At 34.7% G+C, this 19,809-nt stretch overlaps 3 protein-coding genes and 2 pseudogenes across 4 annotated transcripts; 1 reads left to right on the top strand and 4 right to left on the bottom strand.

Moving 5' to 3' along the window:
* Positions 1 to 2,325: 2,325 nt before the first annotated feature.
* On the bottom strand, positions 2,326 to 3,120 carry LOC104743246 (uncharacterized). Its single transcript, XM_010464352.2, has one exon. It carries the CDS (start codon positions 3,118 to 3,120, stop codon positions 2,326 to 2,328), a length of 795 nt encoding a protein of 264 aa, XP_010462654.2.
* Positions 3,121 to 3,261: 141 nt separating this feature from the next.
* LOC147927849 (uncharacterized) lies at positions 3,262 to 4,373 on the bottom strand. The gene is made up of 2 exons (XM_087485908.1): positions 3,530 to 4,373; positions 3,262 to 3,428 (listed from the first exon to the last, which is right to left on the bottom strand). The coding sequence occupies exons 1-2, from the start codon at positions 4,371 to 4,373 to the stop codon at positions 3,262 to 3,264; spliced, it is 1,011 nt and encodes a 336-aa protein (XP_087342034.1).
* A 3,247-nt stretch (positions 4,374 to 7,620) lies between these two features.
* LOC104739870 (14.7 kDa heat shock protein-like) lies at positions 7,621 to 8,040 on the bottom strand. Its single transcript, XM_010460339.3, has 2 exons — positions 7,995 to 8,040; positions 7,621 to 7,892 (listed from the first exon to the last, which is right to left on the bottom strand). The coding sequence occupies exons 1-2, from the start codon at positions 8,038 to 8,040 to the stop codon at positions 7,621 to 7,623; spliced, it is 318 nt and encodes a 105-aa protein (XP_010458641.1).
* A 5,167-nt stretch (positions 8,041 to 13,207) lies between these two features.
* LOC109128641 (putative F-box/kelch-repeat protein At1g12170 pseudogene) lies at positions 13,208 to 14,295 on the top strand (annotated as a pseudogene).
* Positions 14,296 to 15,709: 1,414 nt separating this feature from the next.
* Positions 15,710 to 16,645, bottom strand: LOC104743245 (flavin-containing monooxygenase FMO GS-OX-like 1 pseudogene; annotated as a pseudogene). The gene is made up of 2 exons (XR_015580767.1): positions 16,466 to 16,645; positions 15,710 to 16,202 (listed from the first exon to the last, which is right to left on the bottom strand). The product of XR_015580767.1 is annotated as a flavin-containing monooxygenase FMO GS-OX-like 1 pseudogene (transcript).
* Between the last annotated feature and the right edge of the window lie 3,164 nt (positions 16,646 to 19,809).

The following is a 19,809-nucleotide window of genomic DNA, read 5'->3' as shown; positions in this document are numbered from 1 at the left end:
CTTTATATAATCGATTGTCTTCACTATTGTTAGACTTAATGCTTAAGTTGATTTGATCACCCAATCTATGATTCTAGGTTTATCTATTCATCAAAAGTGTAATAGGTTGCTAGAAAAGACATTAGTGGGCAAATTATCCTAGACCTGCGAAAGTTGATGTGTAGGTGATTTGTGAACTTATCATTCCTGTTCTTTAATGATTGTCTGCGATTCTGGGCTCAAACGACAGTTTAAGGTTTATGAACCGCCGAGCATGTGCTCCGGACGTCTGAGTACGTGCTCCGCGTTTCCACACAGAATCGATCAGATAGAGTTATTGATGCCACGACAGTGGATCAGTTTATATTTATGTTTGAGTTCTAGACTGGTACTTAACCTATGCCCTGAATAGTTGTTTAGTTGCTGTCTCTGAAATTCCCGAGAATTACCCCTGATCTAGTGTTTTGCTTATTGCATTTTTATACCGTTTTAATCGCGTTACTGTTACCAAACAAACCCAACTTTGAATCGTCTTAGCTTGAAATTGAACCAATAGAACCATAGAGTAAAACTTGGTCTTCGTGGGATTCGACCCCTAAGTACTACTTCTTTGCTGTGCACTTGCAGTAGGAAAATAGGGTTTAAAACTCTGTGTATCAACAAACACGATCCTAACAGATTAGGTGTTGACGCTTCTTAGCTTCCGTACTTCCCCACAAAAAAGCTCGTGACACTTTATCTAGGTTGTCCAGGGTCGACTTTGGTAAGGATATGGTGCTCATGGTATGAACCGGAATTGATGACAGAACAGCTCTCGTCAAAGTCAATCTGCCTGCAAAACTCAAACATTGGCTTCTCCAGCCTGATAACTTCGATGAAACTCTCTCGAGAATCTCACCAAACGTCTCTTTGTTAAGCCACTTTTGTAGAACTGTCATTCCAAGATACTTACCCAGGTCCTTTGTTGCTTTAATGCCACTCTCATCACTGATCAGTTTCTCCAAGTCTCGACTCACATTACCTGAAAAGTAGATCTTCGACTTCTCCAAACTGACCTTCTGGCCGGAAGCCAGACAAAATCTCTCAAACACTCGCCTTATCACACGTATTTGTGCTACATATGCTTCAACAAACAAATTCAAGTAGTCATCAAAGAAAATATGAGACAATTTAGGACCCCCTCGAGACAACGTGATAGGCTTCCACTCCCCCGCGTTAATAGACCCGTCAATCAGGTGACACAACCTCTCAAGACAGAGAACAAACAAATATAGTGACAAAGGATCCCCTTGACATAGTCCCCTCAACGGTTTAAACGATTCATACTTCTCACCATTCCACAGTAGACTCATTGACGGACCGGTGACAGACATTATCCAATCCACCCATCTATCGGAACACCTTGCTGCCTTGAGTGTATCTGCCAGGAAGTCCCATCGAATCCTGTCATAAGCCTTCTCCAAATCCAACTTCAGAAACATCCACCCTTTATGACCCTTTTTACGACGCATCGAGTGCACCGCTTCCTGGACTACTACAATATCATCAAGGCTTAATCGGCATGGGATAAAACTGGATTGAGCCGGACCAATTAACTTAGGCATTACCTGCTTCAACCTTAAAACCATGACTTTTGTGATGACCTTGAAGAGCACATTGCAAGGACTTATTGGTCGAAACTGCATTATCCTCTCCGGCTTACTAACTTTGGGAATCAAGACAACGAGTGCATCATTAAGCCCTTCTGGTAAACTTCCAGTTTCAAAGAATTCGAGTACACACTTCTTAACTGAGTTTCCAACCGTCTCCCAACACTGTTGATAAAACACCGGTTGAAAGCCATACGGACCACGCGCTTTAAACCTCCTGCTCAATGAAAGATTTCTCCAATACTCTCACTTCCTCATGATACAAACGCACAAAACCCTCCTGTGGCAATGAATCAACAATCAGGTCAACATCATCTAACGAATATAACCTTTTGTAGTAATCCAACGCCAGCTGCTCAAGTTCTTTAGCATCCGTAACCCAGCGTCCCTCTGCATCCTTCAACATCTCAATGCGATTCCTCCTTCTCCGAATTATTGTTGAGGTGTGAAAAAGGTAGTATTCTGATCTCCCAGAACTATCCATTTTTCACGAGGTTTTTGAAACCAAATGGTTTCCTCCTGCTCGAGAGCCACATCAAACTCCTTAATCAGTTCCACCTCTTGTTGTAATAAAGAATATGTTTGCTGAATGTCCAGCAAATCCTGAACCCGTTGGATCTCTCTCACCAACTCTTCCTTACGCTTTAAGCTTTTTTTGAAGTCGAGATAGTGCTTGCAGAGTAGTAACCTGACTATCTCAAGAATTCATTAACATCTCCTTGAAACTTTCTTGCTGCAGCAAGGCCGTCTTGAAACGGAAAGGTCTTCTCCTTGGATCCACCTCCACCTCAAGGCTCAACTGAAGAAACAATGGAGCATAGTCCGAAGCAAGGAAGGGAAGATGCAAAACTAATGCATCCTGCCATTTCAGTCTCGCATGAGCATTACAGAAAACACGATCTAACCTTTTCGCCACATAAGTACTTTCCACACACCCTCTTCTCCAGGTAAACTTACTTCCCTTAAACCCCATATCAGTAAGAGAAGATGCATTCACCCATTCTCCAAATGCTAGCGAGTCCAACGAAACCCTCCCGTTGCCGCCTGTCCTCTCATCTAAGCGCAGAATTGTGTTAAAGTCCCCTCCGACAACCACCGGCTCCAAAATCCCGTGTAACATCTCCCTCAGTTTATCCCACAACCCACTTCGCCTACTAACCGTTGGATCTGTGTATACCACCACCAGGTGCATGATATCAGTCCCCTCCCCAACTGTTGAGTATATAAACTGATTATTAGCTTCCACGACCTTAACCGGACCAACCCCGAAACGCCAAAGCAACCACAGTCCACCACTTTGACCAACTGCATCCACCCGAAAGGAGTTGTCAAATCCCAATCCCTGACAGATTCTCCCGGCTCTGTCACCTCCCACATGCGCCTCAAACAAAGCTAAAATATTGGTCTTAAACTTCTTAAGCATATAACGTATGAATATTTGAAAATTAGGTTTATTCGCCCCTCGTTCGTTCCACATCAAAACGTTCATCATCACGATCATAAAAAGGAATAATAAAACCACCAGGGTCAACCGTTACGCAACCCTCAAATCCCCATCCCCGTCCGATGAGACCCGACTTTCAACAGAATCCACTTGTTTTGGATTCGAACCCAACTCCAATAGAGGTGGCCTCTAAGAAGCCGCTCCGTCAGGAGGCTCAATCAGAGTCGACTCATCAGAACCGTCACTCTCGATATTAGGGATTTCATCCTTCCGACCAGCACCATCACTCTCGACTCGGGGAATCTTACCCGAGATAGACAAACGGGTCTCCTCCTGAACCGGGCCAAAACTTAAACCTTTGGTGGGCCAATTATTAACTCTAGATCCCGACCCATTCGCACCACTGGGCTTTCGAACCCCGACCGTTTATCTTTTAAACCTCCTCTCGCGGCATTACCTGCCTTAAGTGCTCCCTTATTCGAATCCCCTTGCTTCACGCTAAATATTTTCTTGTCATTATTCTGAGGCATCTCAACATATTCATTTTCCTTATTCTCCCCTCTAGATCCAACTCCTTCCCTTATCAGTAGTGAAGAATGATATTGCCCTATCGCGTCAAAACTGTTTGATACCACGATTCCCGCATTTTCCTTAACTACCGAGATTTCCCGCAGATTCCTGCGAAAACCTCCTCCCGAGTTTTCTGCCGAAAAGGAAACTCGCTGATTCGTCTTCTCCGGCCGATTTCCGGATCGACGCACCACCGTGAACCCCTCCTCATCCTTATCTCCCCCACCAGACCGTCTTACCACCGAAGGAGGAACTACGACCACCTCCTTCTTTGTTCCTCTCTTCGGACAACCATGGACCAAATGTCCGTACCCCCCGCAACCAGAACAAATATTGGTTAAGCCTTCGTACATCACAAAATACCGTGCACCATTGATGACTACTGACCCTTTCAACGGATTTTGCAAGTCAACCTCCACATATATTCGAGCAAAACGTGCTCGCTCAACATTCAGGGTCATCGGATCTATCCTGATCGGTTTCCCCAGACTACCAGCTATTCCCATCAGGATGGCTCTATGATAGAGATTAAACGGAATATGAGACAACCTAATCCAAACCGGTGTGGTAACAATATCGTCCGTTAGTGGATCAAAGGACGGAGACCATGCTTGCACCATAAGGTAACTACTAAACACTTTCCATGGTCCCCTTGTCACAGCTGCCATATACTCCTCCTCAATTTCAAAACGAATCATGAAAAACTGCCTCGGAAAGTCGAGAACAGTCATCTCCCTCTCGGTTTCCACAATTCCCTCAACTTCCTACTTAGAACTGGGAGTGGAACATTCCTACCAAACACCTTGACAACCATACACTGCTTCCACAATCCGTCCATGGCCTCCAAAACATAATTCTGAATGGTGATCATCGGTTCTCCATGCTGACCATCCGGAAACTCCACACGCAACCTCTCTATTACATATTCATCCGGTATAACCCTCTCCGGACAAGGTCTGCCTCCACTCAGACCCCCTGTCACTTTCCTTACCCATGTTCCGGGGATATCTGGTGGATCTTCCGGTGGAGGTCCCTTGTCCCCGATATCCATCATCTCAGTCACGTTTTCAGCGGAAATCGCTTCAGACATCTCTTACAAAATCAAGAGTTTTAGAACATACTTACTTTCCTATTAGAATTAGTGATATAATAGATTATTTTTGATTTTATATACTTTCAACAATATTAATTGTAATCATTTTATTTTTATGATTTTTTAATTTTCTTATAATTATTAAATAAAATTTATTTTTACACATAAAAAAATAAATCGATATATTTCACACATGTCGCGAATATATTAAATAATAACTTTGAAAATTAAAGTTTATATAATAAGATTAGCTAACAATTGTTGATGAATTAATTAAACAAAATTTTCCAAGAATTAATTAAACAAAATTTCCCAAGAATTAATCACCCGTAGGGATGGCCGCAGTAGTCAAGGATGAGCTGGCGTCATTCGAGGTAGAAATGGCTGCAGCCGAGTAGCTGGCTTCTTCCGGTTATGATCCACTCATTGTCGATTTTTTTTTTTTTTGTAAGGAGTATTGAAAACAGAGAGACAGAGGAACCAATTTTTCTTTTTCTTTTTTCTTGTGTGTACATTCCATTGTCTTACGGGCTGTTTAAATACAGAAAATCTGGTGGGTTTGGATCCATTTAGGGAAACGGGAGAGATCAGTTGTAATTTAATTTGTGTAATTTAATTCTTTTTCTTTTTTCACTAATTTTTCAACATCGTTTTTTATCATAGCTTCGCTGTTAAATGGAAGACCAAATGACGCTTGTAATACTTCCATGGTAATATTGGTAGAAGAGATATACTCTACCGTGTTCTACCTCTATCTCTTATAAGATTTAGAACCGTGTACAAACAATGGAACATTACTAGTCAAATCATAACTTCAACATTTAGGTACAAAAGCTACAATGCGCGTAGCCGAGTTAGACAAATCTTCAAAAAAAAGCATAATAGCATTGGTGTAAACTATGTCAAAATAAAACTGTCAATTTATGTAAGATAAGATACAATACAATTCACAACAACAATAAGAGGGACGTAAATTGACTGGTAAATAATTGTAGCGCTTAGATTAAGAACAAGGAGGCGAGCGCTAGCCCATGGAAGTTCACAGAGTCAGTCAGTCAGCCCGCTAACTATCTGATGGACCACACTGGTAAGGGGCATGTCTTGGAGCGAAAATTTGGTCATATAGGTTGTCTTCTGCTCTCTTTTTTCGCTTTATATATATATTCTCCTTTTCCATTTTTGTTCATCAGGCCACATTTTTCAACATAGTTTGTATATATATTCATAGAAATATACCACTATTAAATTGGAACAGATTGAATACTCTTCAAAATTGGTGGTTGCAAAGGCAACACGAACGTGATATGTATAGTGTGTTTATATTTTCAAGACAAAATAGATACAAGTCATGATAGTTGATGATGATTCGTAGAAGGAGTAACCAAGGAGAATGTTGAAAATCTGTAAGCATGTACATATCAACTTGAAAACAAATTTCAAATACTGAAGCTTTTTATTAAATTTAGAGAGTCCATGTGGTGATTACGTTAGATGGTGGGGTTAGGTACAGATAACTAATTTATGTAACGTAAAATTCCACATGCATGCATGAAGATGATCAATTAAATCATTTTTAGTCAACAATATATCACGCAAAAAAAACAAAATCATTGTTGCCAAACATTTTGTACTGAAATAAAAATAGAAAATCTTAAGTTTTTTTTCATTACATACATAGATAATCTATTTAATTAATAATTCTTAAAGTTCTTGGCTTCTTGCATTCTCAGTTAAGTGACCCATTTATAGTTAGGTGCTGTTCGTTTCTTGATTCAGATGAATCATCTAAGTGAAGATGAATCTACTTTGCAACCTTTTTTTTTCTCTGTGGTAAAGATTGTTTCTTTTTTTCTTTACTTTATGAATCGGTTGCACCTAATTTCTTACCAACCTCGTTAACGCGTATTGATAACTTGTTGTCTTGTTACAATGGTAATTTGGAGAAAAATTGTTTTCCAGTAGATCTGAGATCATTTTTATATTCTTTGTCGTCTTCTCTCTTGTTTTTTGTTTTTTTTCTATAATCCCTTTTTCTATTTTTGTTATCTGGCCAGTAGCCACATTTTTCAACATACTTTTAAACGGTTGGGCAAGGTAAATACAAATGGTAGAAAGACTAGTTTCCTTTATTCATGAAGGGTTACCCAATTATTCCACCATGTACTTATTGGTTACTCCTTTTACAAAAAGATATATCTTCAAAATTTAATTATTCCAGTGCAATTTTCTCTTTAGTTATTTTTTCATTAAAACATCTAATTAACTCCTCAAATTTTCAGATATTTGTAATTAAAAGAACAACAAGCTGCTGTATCTTTTTTCCCTTTCGTCATTAGCACTAATTGAGTTTGAATGCGATTTTGGTTATCAATTATTTTCCAACTATTGTTTTTCAAATGTCAAAGATTCTTTCTGTACAAATGGTAAAGCTTTAGAACTTTCTCCCAATTCCCTTCCAAAAATAGAACTATTTTACACACTTCGAAAGCAGCGTACGTACGCAAGTTTTTTTTTTTTACAAAATTCATACTCAACACAACTTAGCATTTTTAGAGACGAAGCTGAGAGAAACTAGCATTAAGTTGACCGGTGGATGAAATTCTTGGACTTTCTTTGCGGTTAACATAAATTTTATATTGATTATATAAGATAAAACAAACAAAAGAGTTTAACACAACCATGAAAGATAAACAAGCTTGCTGGGTTAAACAGATAGCGAGACACACCATATATATGAAACCCTAACAATATACTAGACACACCGATTATTAAAGAGAAATTAACCCTGACAACACGGGATGGTACCGACCATGCAGATCTGTATTATTCTAGTTTTAATAAGACGTAAATTAAGCAGCAAATGTTCACTCTTCTTCTTGATTATATTAACCTTGGTGGTGCTTAGGAGCGGTGATCCAGAGCACGCCATCGACAAACTTAATCTCAGCTTTTTCCGCAGCGTAAATCTTTGGGTTACAATCGACGGAGCCGATGTATTTGCGTCCGGAGCGGTCGTTCTGGTCCATGGCTACTTCTTTAATGCCAAATTTAACGCAGGTATCTTCGTAGAAGAAGAAGATTTCTGCACAACCCGGAACAACTACCCTCGCAATGCACGAATCCTCCTTCAAAGTCCACTGGACTGGTTCGTAGTTTCCTGTTGTTATTAAATAAAAAGAACAAGATAAATTAAAGAAACAGACAGAGATTAATTAAAAGAGGAGGGGAGAAGCAACATTTTTTGATATAGAAAAGGTACCATCACTGGCGGCGGAGGTGGCTGCTCTCGAGGAAGATCCACTCATTCTCGAATTAAGATGTCTTTGGAATCTTTTGATGAGTTTAAGAGTGAGTTGATTGATTTGATGCCAATGGCGATGATCATATAGTTGCTAGCTATTTATAGACTGAAGAAGAGATTGTGATTGATCTGATGTTGTGGGTTTCACCTAACTCACTTGTTTCGTTTCGAACCTAAGTTTATAACTTCCCTCCTCTGCTAACTTTATAACATCTAATTAACTCTTCAGATTTTCAGATATTTGTAATTAAAAAAACAACAAGCTACTGAAAGACAATATTAATATGTTATTAGGTGCATCAGCTTGACCAGATTAAACACTGTGGTGGCGACGCAGTTACGATCTTCATCTCATGCACCTTCATATACACAAATAAGCGATTATATAAAATTCTCTTTTTTGTGTTATAAAATATTTTAAAATCATCCGAAAGTTTACAAATAAAATCTCATAGAATCACATCTCATTTTTCTTTTAAAAAAAAAAACTCTAAAACAAAATCACATCTACTAAAAATTTTCAAAATTTTAAAGTATTGAAATCCTATCAAATCCTTAAAATATCAAGTTTAATACCCCCACTAAGTAAATTATAAGCGTTACTATATGAATACAAATATAAGTTATGAAATCTCTATGACATGGAGCTATCTTATTATATAAAGCTTGATGTCAAAATTACTCATTAACAAGATTGTGATACGTGTCAACTGTATCGTTCAGATGTTGACACATGTCAATTCCAAATTTATTGAAATATTTAAAATGTAAAAATTCAAAACCTATCATAAAAAGGTTCTATAGAAAAGTAAAATAGAGAAAAGAAAACCTAATTTTATTTAAAATCATTTAAAGAAAAAAAAACCTTTGCAAACTTCCAAATGTAAAACAAAAGTTTTGTTTTCAAAAGGCAATTATAAAAAAAATTATAAAATTTAAACAGTTTTAAAATTTAGAAAAGATCATTATAAGGAAATTATATATATATCTTTATCATAAAATTCAAAATTAGAATATTGTTTACTTATTTTAATTTTAAGTTGCTAATTTTACAAGAAAGAAGATTTTTTGTTATATAAGATAAAAAAATGATTGTGAAAATTATACAATTAATTACTGTTTCTAAAAAATATAAATACTCACCTTGACATAAAGAAAAAGATTGTTGAAGTAAAAAAATTAAAAAAAAAAATCTATAGTCTAATATTTTTTTCACCAATCAAATAATTTATTCAAAAAGACTGTTATTTTAATATAGAAAATAGGAGTATGTAAGACTAACACATGCGTAGGACTCCAGTGAGTTAAACTCATCAAGCAGGTTGAAGAAGGACGACCAATATTCAGGGGATTGCACCATAGTGAGTAACTCAGCACAATCAGTCTCGAAATGTTGACAAGCGATTCCTACAGCAGGTAACTGACACTTCTAACTCCAAATGGAGGGGAGAGGGGCTCCGTCTTAGACATTTGGCCCCCAACAACAAGGTTCGCTCCTCACCAACGCAACACCACCAGCCCAATCATGAATGCACATTGGTTGCTTTCCAAGAACCATCAATCTTACAACTAGGTGAAGAAACCTGGATATCCGAAAACGGAGATGGAGCTGACTTGACCGCCGTAAAAAAGAGCGCTTCTTCCCATGCTAACTTGTCGCCCAAAGCTTGAGCAATATATCATTCGTCTCAATCTCTAAACCTTAATAAATATTTTTTATTTATGGCTTTCTAGATTGCCCATAAAATCTTTGGTAATTGAAGAAGTTGATCAGGATCACCCTATTGAGAGGCACCCCTCCATAAAACAAAATCCAAATTCAAGATAATTTGTTGGTAATAGTAAAGAATAATGAGTATATTTTAACAGTAAAATATATTTGCGTGTACAAATACACTTCAAGTAGTAATATAGATAGTAGATTTGTAAATGGATATACATTAGTGTATTATAGCAAAAAAAACAACTATTTTCTATAACTAAAAGTTTATCTCTTTACTTTTATACATTGTTTTACTTACGAAAAGAATTAAATAAATATATATTCTTTGTTAAATTTAATTTAATTTTAATAAATTTGAAGTCATCTACAACTATTTTCTTAACTAAAAATGTATATGTTTACTTTTTTTTCATGCAAACAATAAATTAAAAGAAAATTCTTTGATTAGTTGCCCAAGCCGGAGGGAAGGGGTTTACAAAAGAAACTTCATGGATAAGAGAGCGCGAAGCACATACAAGACAATTCACCTTCGTATTTGACGCACGCAGGATCCAAGAGATGGAGAATATTTGGAAGGACTCCAACGAGTTGAACTCATCGAGCACATTGGAGAAGAACGACAAATGTTTAGGGGACTGAACCATAGTGAGTAACTCAGCACAATCAGTCTCGAAATGTTGACAAGCGATCCCTACAGCACATATCCGCTCCATGGCCCAGTACAATGCTTCCAACTCCGAATGCAGGGGGGAGGGGCTCCGTCTTAGAGACTTGGCCCCCAACAACAAGGTTCGCTCCTTACCAATGCAACACCACCAGTCCAATCCTGAATGCACATTGGTTGCTTTCCAAGAACCATCAATCTGACAACGAGGTGAAGAAATCTGGGCGTCCAAAGACGAAGATGGAGCTGACATGACCGCCATAAAAGAGAGCGCCTCTTCCCAGGCTAACTTATCGCCCAAAGCCTGAGAAATTATTTCATTCACCTCGATCTCTAAACCTTGAAAAACTTTTTAATTTATGGCCTTCCAGATTGCCCATAAAATTCAGGGTAATTGAAGAAGTTGATCAGGATCACCCTGTTGAGAGGCATCCCTCCATAAAACAAAATCCAAGTTCCAGTACATCGACTCATATGGAAAACCCTCTGATAAGACCGGGGTCGGAGATAAATCTCAAACTTCACACGAGCGAAGACATTCAAAGAAAACATGATTAATAGACTCAACCGCAGAGTCGCACCTTCTACATCAAATATCACATTGGACACCTCCGTGTATCTATTTACTTGTATAGATAGTTTTTACTTACTAAAAATATTTACTTTATATTATTTGTTAAATTAAATTTTATTTTAAAACTCTAAATCCACACAACGGGCGGGTCCTAATCTAGTATAATGTAATCTAAATTAAAATATTATAAAAATTAAACTAGATTTTTGTTTCTTAATTTAGTTAGAACAGAACCTTAGATTATTTCAATTAAGAAAAAAAAATCAATATTCCTTTTTTATATTTAATCTATACTATTATATATATATATATATATGTTAATTACATTAAAGTTGCTAGATTATTTCAATTTTACATTAATTGCTACACTACAAAAAAAAATGGTATTACATCATTTATATTATATTTTTGCATCAGATTTAAATGATACAAAAATAATTTACATCACTTTAATGAATGATTTATATTTTGCTGATGCAAATAATTCACATCGGTTGAGACAAATATTTGTATCGATTATTGTACTTGAAGTTATTAAGTATCAATTGCAAAAAATGATACTAATTTTACATCAGTTAATATAAATGATTTTAATATTTTTCCGGTTATAGTAAGTGATGCTAAATATTTATGTGAATTTTAAATAGTTGATGTTAAGAAAATATCATTTTTAATAAATGATTCAAACAATTGTATATTTTACAATTAAAATTTTAAATTAAATCAAATATGAATAATCGATAAATTTATTGTTAGTTTTTAGAAATAATTATAAAAATTTTGCTATTTTTAATAATCAATAATTATAAATAAAATAATATAAAAATCATAAATTTCGTACAAACACGAATACATTGTTCAGAATTAAAAAAAATCCCAAAATCATAAACACTTTTCTTCCTAATTCACCATAGCCTTTGAATCTCATGATGAAAATCCTTTAGATCTTTCCATCAATGTCACTATAATCTCCATTAGGCCCGCTCAGCTCCTTCTATGTCTCATAATCCTAGAAATATTAATTGACATCATCGAAAAATGTTTTTATTCTTCTCACGGTCTCTCTCACCATCCTTCATCATCTTGATATCAAAAGTTGTAGTAAATGGAACCACTGTGACCTTAGCCTAAGGATTGTACATCGTTGACATTTTTTTTGCGATGACTTCTACGATCTTCTTCACCGGTTACACAAACGTAGACTTGAACGATTGGCGCTCTAGGGACAGTGGTATGGTTCGTTTTTTTCGCTGCGCTTGGATGGCATACGAAATGGCAAATCACTGTAAAGTTAATAATGTATTAATAAGGTATATTGATAAAAGAAAGAAGAAGAGGAAGAAGAAGAATAAGAAAAAGAAGAAGTTATATTAAAAAGAACTTTAAGAAACTGTTAAATAATGCAAAGTAAGCGTAGATTTCTAGAGAATTTTAGAGAAGTTAGGATTCACTTAATAGTGGGGAAAATGAATATTGTGTTTTCAACAATATCTTGAATTATGGTATTATGGAGGTAAGAAACAAAAAACTGACGCCCATTTAAAATAAAATTGAAAAGAAAAGAGACTTTTTTTTTTGGTTCCGCAATTAAAAAAAAAGTGATATGAAGTCATTAAAAACTGATGCTAAACTACCAGTTTTATAGGAAGTTAAGAACCGATACAGTTTTGTTTGGATGTAATTAGTATAATTTAATCAGCATCACTTTTTAATGATGTAAATCATATATCATTTTTTTAAGTGATGTTAATATAAATTGATAAACATATCAATTATTGAAGTGATGTAAATTTTTATATTTGCATCAATATGTAAAATTGATACAAATTAATTTAGTTTTGCATCAGTTTAATCAATTGATGCCACACAAATTAATAACGACATCGGTTATTGCAACTGATGTTACATTTTAATTTTTGTATCAATTATAAATAAATAATTTAATATACTATCATTTAGTTTTATGGTTCAATTTAAGTGATTTTACTTAAGCTGTTTTTTTGTAGTGCTACAACTATATTATGAAGATGTAAGATATATATATTATGTCTTATCTTGGAGAAGGTAAATCTAGCTCAATTTGAAAGATGTAAGATTATATTATTTAATTAAAAATCTTTTTTTTTTGCCTAGTTAACTTTTTTCTTTACATTTTATATACTGCATTATGCATATTATGTTGTTAGCTTCATGGTTATAGTGAAAACCAAATGATGCATGTACAATTTCCATGGGAATTGGTAGAAGAAATACTCTATCGTGTTCTGGTTCTATCTCTAATCCGATTCAAAATCGTTTGCAAACAATGGTACACACTTTTCAAAAGAAAATCATTCATCAACAACCACTCGGTTCATGTAGTACGTCCTCAATTTTTCATATGGACGCATTCCAAGATGTATTCGGTAAGCGTCAATCTCAGCAATGATCCAAAGATAAGGATGCATGAGTTATCTTTAGATATTCCTAATAATAATGTCATGGGTATACACGTCCTTCCTTGTGATGGCTTATTGTTTTGTGACGCGCGGTCATGGATTAATTAAGCTGGGATTTGGAACCCGTGGTTAAGACAAACTAGATGGATCGAGGGTAAATACAAAGATTTCATATTTCGTGGCATAGGATATGATAGTGGTAAACCTGAAAAGGTTTACAACATCTTGGGTTCAAGTAGTTATGAGAGAAAAACTGATATCTACGAGTTAGGAAATAATGAGTTGAAGTGTACAAATTCTTCTCCTCAAGTATATTTCCGCTCATGTATTGATGTGTCTTTGAATGGAAATTTATATTGGGTTGTTTTTGATTTTGAGACTGATAACTATCTTTCGAAAGTTTCGATTTTTCGAAAGAAGTGTATAAAGTTTTTTGTGTTCTACCGTGGAAGAATACGACGAACTCTTACAATTTGCCAGTTCTCTCAACCTTTAAGAAAGATCGGCTTTCAGTGTTAAAAAGAATGATTGGAGCAAATAATATAATTGAGGTTTGGGTGACAAAAAACAAGATTAATAATGACAATGGGGAGCATGTAACGTGGATAAACTTCATGACGGTTTCTATGCCTATTTCTTTGGGCTTTCGTCCAATAAGTTACTTCATCGATAGTGTTTACAAAAAGAGTTTCGTCATGTGTTGTATGGATGAAAATAAACAGCTTTGCATTTATATTGTGAGGGGCAATGCGTTGACGAAGATTCAAATAGAAGTTGAGGCTGAAGATTTTATTAATATTTGTTCCTATGTTCCCAGTTTGACCCCAGTTCCTGGAAAAAGTTCAGATTTTCAGAACTAAAAAAAATTAATATTTATTATTATGGGATGCTTGTTGTTTTTTTAACCAGTTATATAAATTGATTTAAAAATATTGTCTTATTAAAAACATATATATATAATATTTTTGTTGAAATAATAATATATACTCCCTCCGTTTCAAAATATAGGATGTTTTAACTAAAGCACGCAGATTAAGAAGTCTTTACTTTTAACAAGTTCAACCAATCAGAAACAATACTGCATAATATAAAATACTAAACTAATATAAAAGTTGCATAAAAAATTGAAAACATCATATATTATGAAACAAAAAAAACTTCTCTAAAATATCTTATATTTTGAAACGGATGGAATATTTTCAAAATATCGTAAAGAGGCATATTGACTTGAATAGAAGAAAAAGTAATAACATGTCGTTATATTGTCTTACAAGTTACATCTATGTGACATGCATAGGGTGTTATGTTATAATATACATAAACTATAAGCAAAAAGACTCATTCGAGTGCAATTTTCATTTTAATATATTTAGGTAAATTTTTCTTTTGTAACGAATTTGCTACTACTCTAATTCGATGATAGATAAACATTTAATTTTATTAAGAAAAAAGAACAGCTGATCTAGTTAAGTAGGTGGCATGATGTGTAAAATGATATCCACACAGTTAAAAATATATATAACAAAAAAAAAACGACTCTTTCCTCTGCAAACGGTTCATTATTAGAGAATTCACAATATTTAAGTTGACAAATTTGTCAAAAACAAACATTATTATAACTTTGCAACACACATTGCTTCTTCTGCTATAAATAGATAAACCTCCCCCTCATTGCTCAAATATATTCACTCAACAAAGAATCACATAACACAAACAATTTCTTTTCTTCTTCATCAGTAATGTCTAGTAGTGCAATCCTAGGTTCTGAATTGGACGCCAGCCTTGTGGTAAAGTTTCTATTTTTTTTTCCTTTTTTTTATAAATGTAAAATTTTCTTCAAAAGATTATAAATTTTATATTACTAGTTTTATTTTTAATCAATTTAGTTTGGATTTGGTGAACGATCAGATCATTTATGTCCGTCTTTAGAAAAAAAATGAGATGCAGTTTTTCTTTATAATAAAGAATGTTTTTAATCAATTTATGTGATTTTATAGGCGAGTGAGATTGACGTTGCACCAAAGACAGTGGAGGAAGAACCAGTGGTGGAGAAGGTGGAGACCAAGAAGCCCGAAGAACTCGTTGTGACAGAAACACCGGAGGTGACTCCGGTTGAACCTGAAGAAATCAACGTTTATGTCGATGTCGAGGAGTAACATGGGAAGAAACTTACTGTGACTCTCTATATTACATGTTTGCATTTGGTTCATAAATAACGAAAAATCATTGAATCATTGATCATGTTTACAACTTTTATTAAGAATGTCTCCACTAGTTCTCAACTTAACAAATTACAGTTCCAATATTCAGACTGCAACTGTTCCCTTTGTCACGTTTCAAACACCTTCCATGAATCAACAACTAAGAAGAACAATTTTGGTTCGATTTCAATTTGGCAAATTCGCGGTACACTTCTTTAATGAGTTGATCAGCGTCCCATCGATCGCGATAACAATCTCCACCAAAGAAAACTTTCTTGATAGCGACGTTGTATGGATGCGCAACCACACTGTTCTGCTATCCAGTTGAAATAATCACTTTGAGAGATCACAACTTCATCCTCCGGTTTAAATGTCCCGAGCATTGGATTCCCTTGAGGATCGGTTAGAAAATGTGTATATCTCTTAGGGATCCCCAAATCTTCAAGCTTCGCGTAGAAAGCTATAGCCTCTTCCATCATCTTATCCTCTGAAGGAAGCTTAGCCCGTCCCGACAGAACCGAAGCAACCCACTTGCTCTGGATTTCAAACATAAAGAACTGAAGTCCCTGGATTATAACAAGTTAAAGAACAAAGGTCAAACCAAGTAATGAGCCCAAAATCAAAATCAACCCACTTGTTAGAAGATCTAAACTAAGACATTATACCATCATGTATAACAAACACCTGACCATAGCTTCAAAGATAACAAAAGATTTTCAAATATTATTCTAACGTTCTTATCTTATAAAAGTGTATATTTCAAGATTATCCAAACATTCTAAATCTCTTAAAATCTACATTCTATCTAACATGTAGTAGTAATACTAACCATGAAAGGTAAACCAATAAAGGAGATCCTAGGGGCAAGTGCGGGTGGGAAAACATACTTGTAGAGTGGTCCAACACGATTATCCTCAACAGTCACATAACCGTTGGTTTTAAGAAACGGGAAATGATACTTGTAACCAGTGCAATGAACTATTGCATCAGCAAGAACCACTTTACCTTTTTTGAATACCACGGAACCATCCTCGCGGGCGCGATATATCTACATCAAAGGAATTTTTAAGAAATCAAAATGAGATTATATTCATATTCTTAACTGTCTTTTTATTTCATATTTATCTACCGGGGGATGAAGCCGTAGGTTGTTGTAACCGCTGTACGACTCAGATGTAACCCCTTTAGCTGAGATATGGACTTCTTTTGCCATGCTTGCTATGTCGCTGCTAATGTCGTTTCCACTAGCTTGACCACCTATCACTATCACTACCTACAAACATGTCAAACCACAGTCAACGTAGAGATCTTAAACGAAATTATAAGTATTTAAGGAAGTAAGATTATTAAAGTAAATAATATAATTGCAAAGACCTGATCTTTGAATTGATCTGGAATCCGATAATTGTGGCTATGGAACTGCTTTCCTGGCCATGAATCTATCCCTAAAAGACTTAAAATTTATACGAAAAGGAGCTGTTTGAGAAGAAACTGAAAAATCTACAAGAGAAGTATGGCTTGGAGAAGGAAAGATCGACAAGGTTGGAAAAAGAGTTGAATAAAAATCACAAAAATATCATAAGGTTGAACAATGGAGGTCAAAAGCTGGATGAATCTTATCGATGGGAATTGTGGGATCCCAACATCGAGGTCTGGGTTATCACAAGGAGGAGACGGTTGAGCTGTTGTCTCGTGATAAATCAGTATGCTTTGTTAAGAGTAATTTAACCCATGAAACCGAGTCAAGTACTCTGGAAAAACTGGTTCAACAGGAAGCCCTTGTAGCACTAACCAAGAACACACGAGTTCAATCTATATCCGATCCTAAACAAAAAGGTTGGACTAAATCCAAGCAAGGACGTAGGGTTTATGAATGTTTTCATTGTGGTAAACCTGGTCATGCCAGATCATTTTGTTACAAGTTTAAGAACAAGATCAAGGAGCTTTGGATGGCTAGGAAGTGCTTTATCGATCCAACTCACTTTTGCAAAGTCTGGGTTGCTAAAAAAGGATCTTTACTCTAAGGTTTCTGAACATAATGAAAGACAATATGATCAAGTAATCCAGGAAACTGAGGAAATCAACCTATGTTGCAATCTCTCGAAGATAATCATTGAAGAAAATGTTGGGGTTGAACCTGAGGGTCTACAGAAGCATGTTGCAGAACCACCTTTAAAAGAAAAAGCCACAACTGAATCAACCAGATCCAATAGTGCTGACTGGAATGATTAATCGTCAAGAGTCTTAGCTATATCTAAACAGTTTCAAAGTCACAAGAATCACTATCCTGCAGTTGCAGTTGTTAAGCAAACCTCTCATCATGATGAGATGAATTTTCAAGAAGTGTTGCAATATTGTTGTGTTTCAAATGTTGAACCTACGGATATTATAACAGCTCTTGAGGATTATTTTTGGTACAAGGCATGATAGGAAGCTTGTTGTGTCTCCCAGCTTTTATGTCTTCATCCTTGTTTTTATATGAATGTGCACTCACGCTAGGGGAGTATGATGAGATGATGATATTGGTGATGATGTTGTAGCTGAATGTGGTTGAGGCTTGTGGTTTTAGAAGATTCTAGTACTATTCACATTTGGAGCTTGAGTTGTCACATTAAAATAAAAAAGGGGCGAATGAAAGCATGAAGACTTTGATTGCTACAAGGCTAGTCTGTAGGACTCTGTAAGAGAGGTTCGTGCGTAGAAACCGTAACGGATATCGAGTGACGTGGTTGTGCTTTTAGAGACTCTTTGATTAGAGAATAAGTTATTATCATATCTATTAAGAAGATTTGGACTTATCCTTTAATAGGAAAGTATGTCATAAGAGATTCATATATATTGTGTTATTGGGGCAAACATGTTCTTTGGTCGTTCAAGAAGAATTTTTAGAGAACTAAACGAATAAGCATTTAGAGTTCTTAGGGATTTTAGTTAGATTAAGAATTGGTCAGTAACAAATCGTATTGACTGTGTGTAAATCTGATTAAACATATCTTTTCTCATGAGACATCAACATCCCATTGTAAAGTAAAAAAGAAGAATTATTGAAGTCATGAGACATCAACATCCCATTGTAAAGTAAAAAAGAAGAATTATTGAAGCCACAACATATCAAAAGTTACTAAAGAAATTTTAAAACATTGATAAATGCTTGCTTTATTGCTTAATAAATGAATGCACGTCGTATAAGCGAACTTTTGCCAAAGAGCCTTGCTTCTGAGAGTAGTCGCGTTGGGTCTAGTTTAACTTCTAGAATTCGGTCGATGATACAATGTTCATTTTTATCGACGTGTCATGAAATAACAAAAAATATTAAAATATATCTTATGTTAGATTTTCAATTTACTTACTATAGATTCTAAATTATTGAAATGACCATATATATATATAATTAAAAGTATATTTATTTCTTAACTTTTTAAATACATCTATACTAATATTTTTGCAGCACTTTTGACAAAATAATCATTTTGGAAATAGTTAACCTTCAATGCATTAACTTTAATATTAGTTACCAAAAATTTCAAAATTATTTATAGGTAAGATTTAAAAAAATAAGGAAATCTTTCTATCTTATTCAAACATAAATATATGATTCCCTTTTATTTTTATTTGAATTTATATTTAAATTATCTTGAATTATTCTATAATACATTTAGTTAATAAAAATTGTGATTTTTCCTGCATATGATATAATACAAATGTTTCAAAACGGGCATATATTAAAATATGGGTACAAAACTTCAAATATGAGAAAAACTCAACCATTTTAAGAATTCTAAATATTATAATATTTAAACTTTATATAAAGCGCCAATCTTATAAAATGTAAATGGTAACAATCTTAATAAATAACATATCAACTCAATCTAATATTTATAATACAAAACAATATATATTAAAAATTAAAATGCTATGGTGCGATTTAAAATATCTCGGGACGGGGTTATATAGCGGGATGAGTTTTATCGATATTTATATAAATTTTAAATATCATTGATTCGGTGTTATACGGGTAAATCATCATTTCATTATTTTGTTAATACTATCGGTATCAGAGGACATACATATCTAATTAAATTGATTAAATAAATATTATGTAAAAAAAAAATTATAATTGCGGTTTAAACAATAAAATTAGCAATTATTATATAATTATAACATATTTAACCA

This window comes from Camelina sativa, chromosome 14 (genome assembly GCF_030686135.1).
Source record: "Camelina sativa cultivar CO46 ecotype springtype chromosome 14, ASM3068613v1".
Lineage (NCBI taxonomy): Eukaryota > Viridiplantae > Streptophyta > Magnoliopsida > Brassicales > Brassicaceae > Camelina > Camelina sativa.
Note: the sequence above shows the minus strand (reverse complement) of the source record. Positions and strands in the feature narration are given on the sequence as shown.

What these genes read in the sequence shown, in the direction of transcription:
- LOC104739870 (XM_010460339.3), bottom strand. Translation starts at nt 8,040, where the DNA reads ATGAGTGGATCTTCCTCGAGAGCAGCCACCTCCGCCGCCAGTGATG. An exon ending in CACCTCCGCCGCCAGTGATG is followed by an intron (nt 7,893 to 7,994) that starts GTACCTTTTCTA and finishes TAATAACAACAG; the next exon opens with GAAACTACGAACCAGTCCAG.
- LOC104743246 (XM_010464352.2), bottom strand. Translation starts at nt 3,120, where the DNA reads ATGATGAACGTTTTGATGTGGAACGAACGAGGGGCGAATAAACCTAAT.
- LOC147927849 (XM_087485908.1), bottom strand. Translation starts at nt 4,373, where the DNA reads ATGACTGTTCTCGACTTTCCGAGGCAGTTTTTCATGATTCGTTTTGAA. An exon ending in TAAGGGAGCACTTAAGGCAG is followed by an intron (nt 3,429 to 3,529) that starts GTAATGCCGCGA and finishes GGCCCACCAAAG; the next exon opens with GTTTAAGTTTTGGCCCGGTT.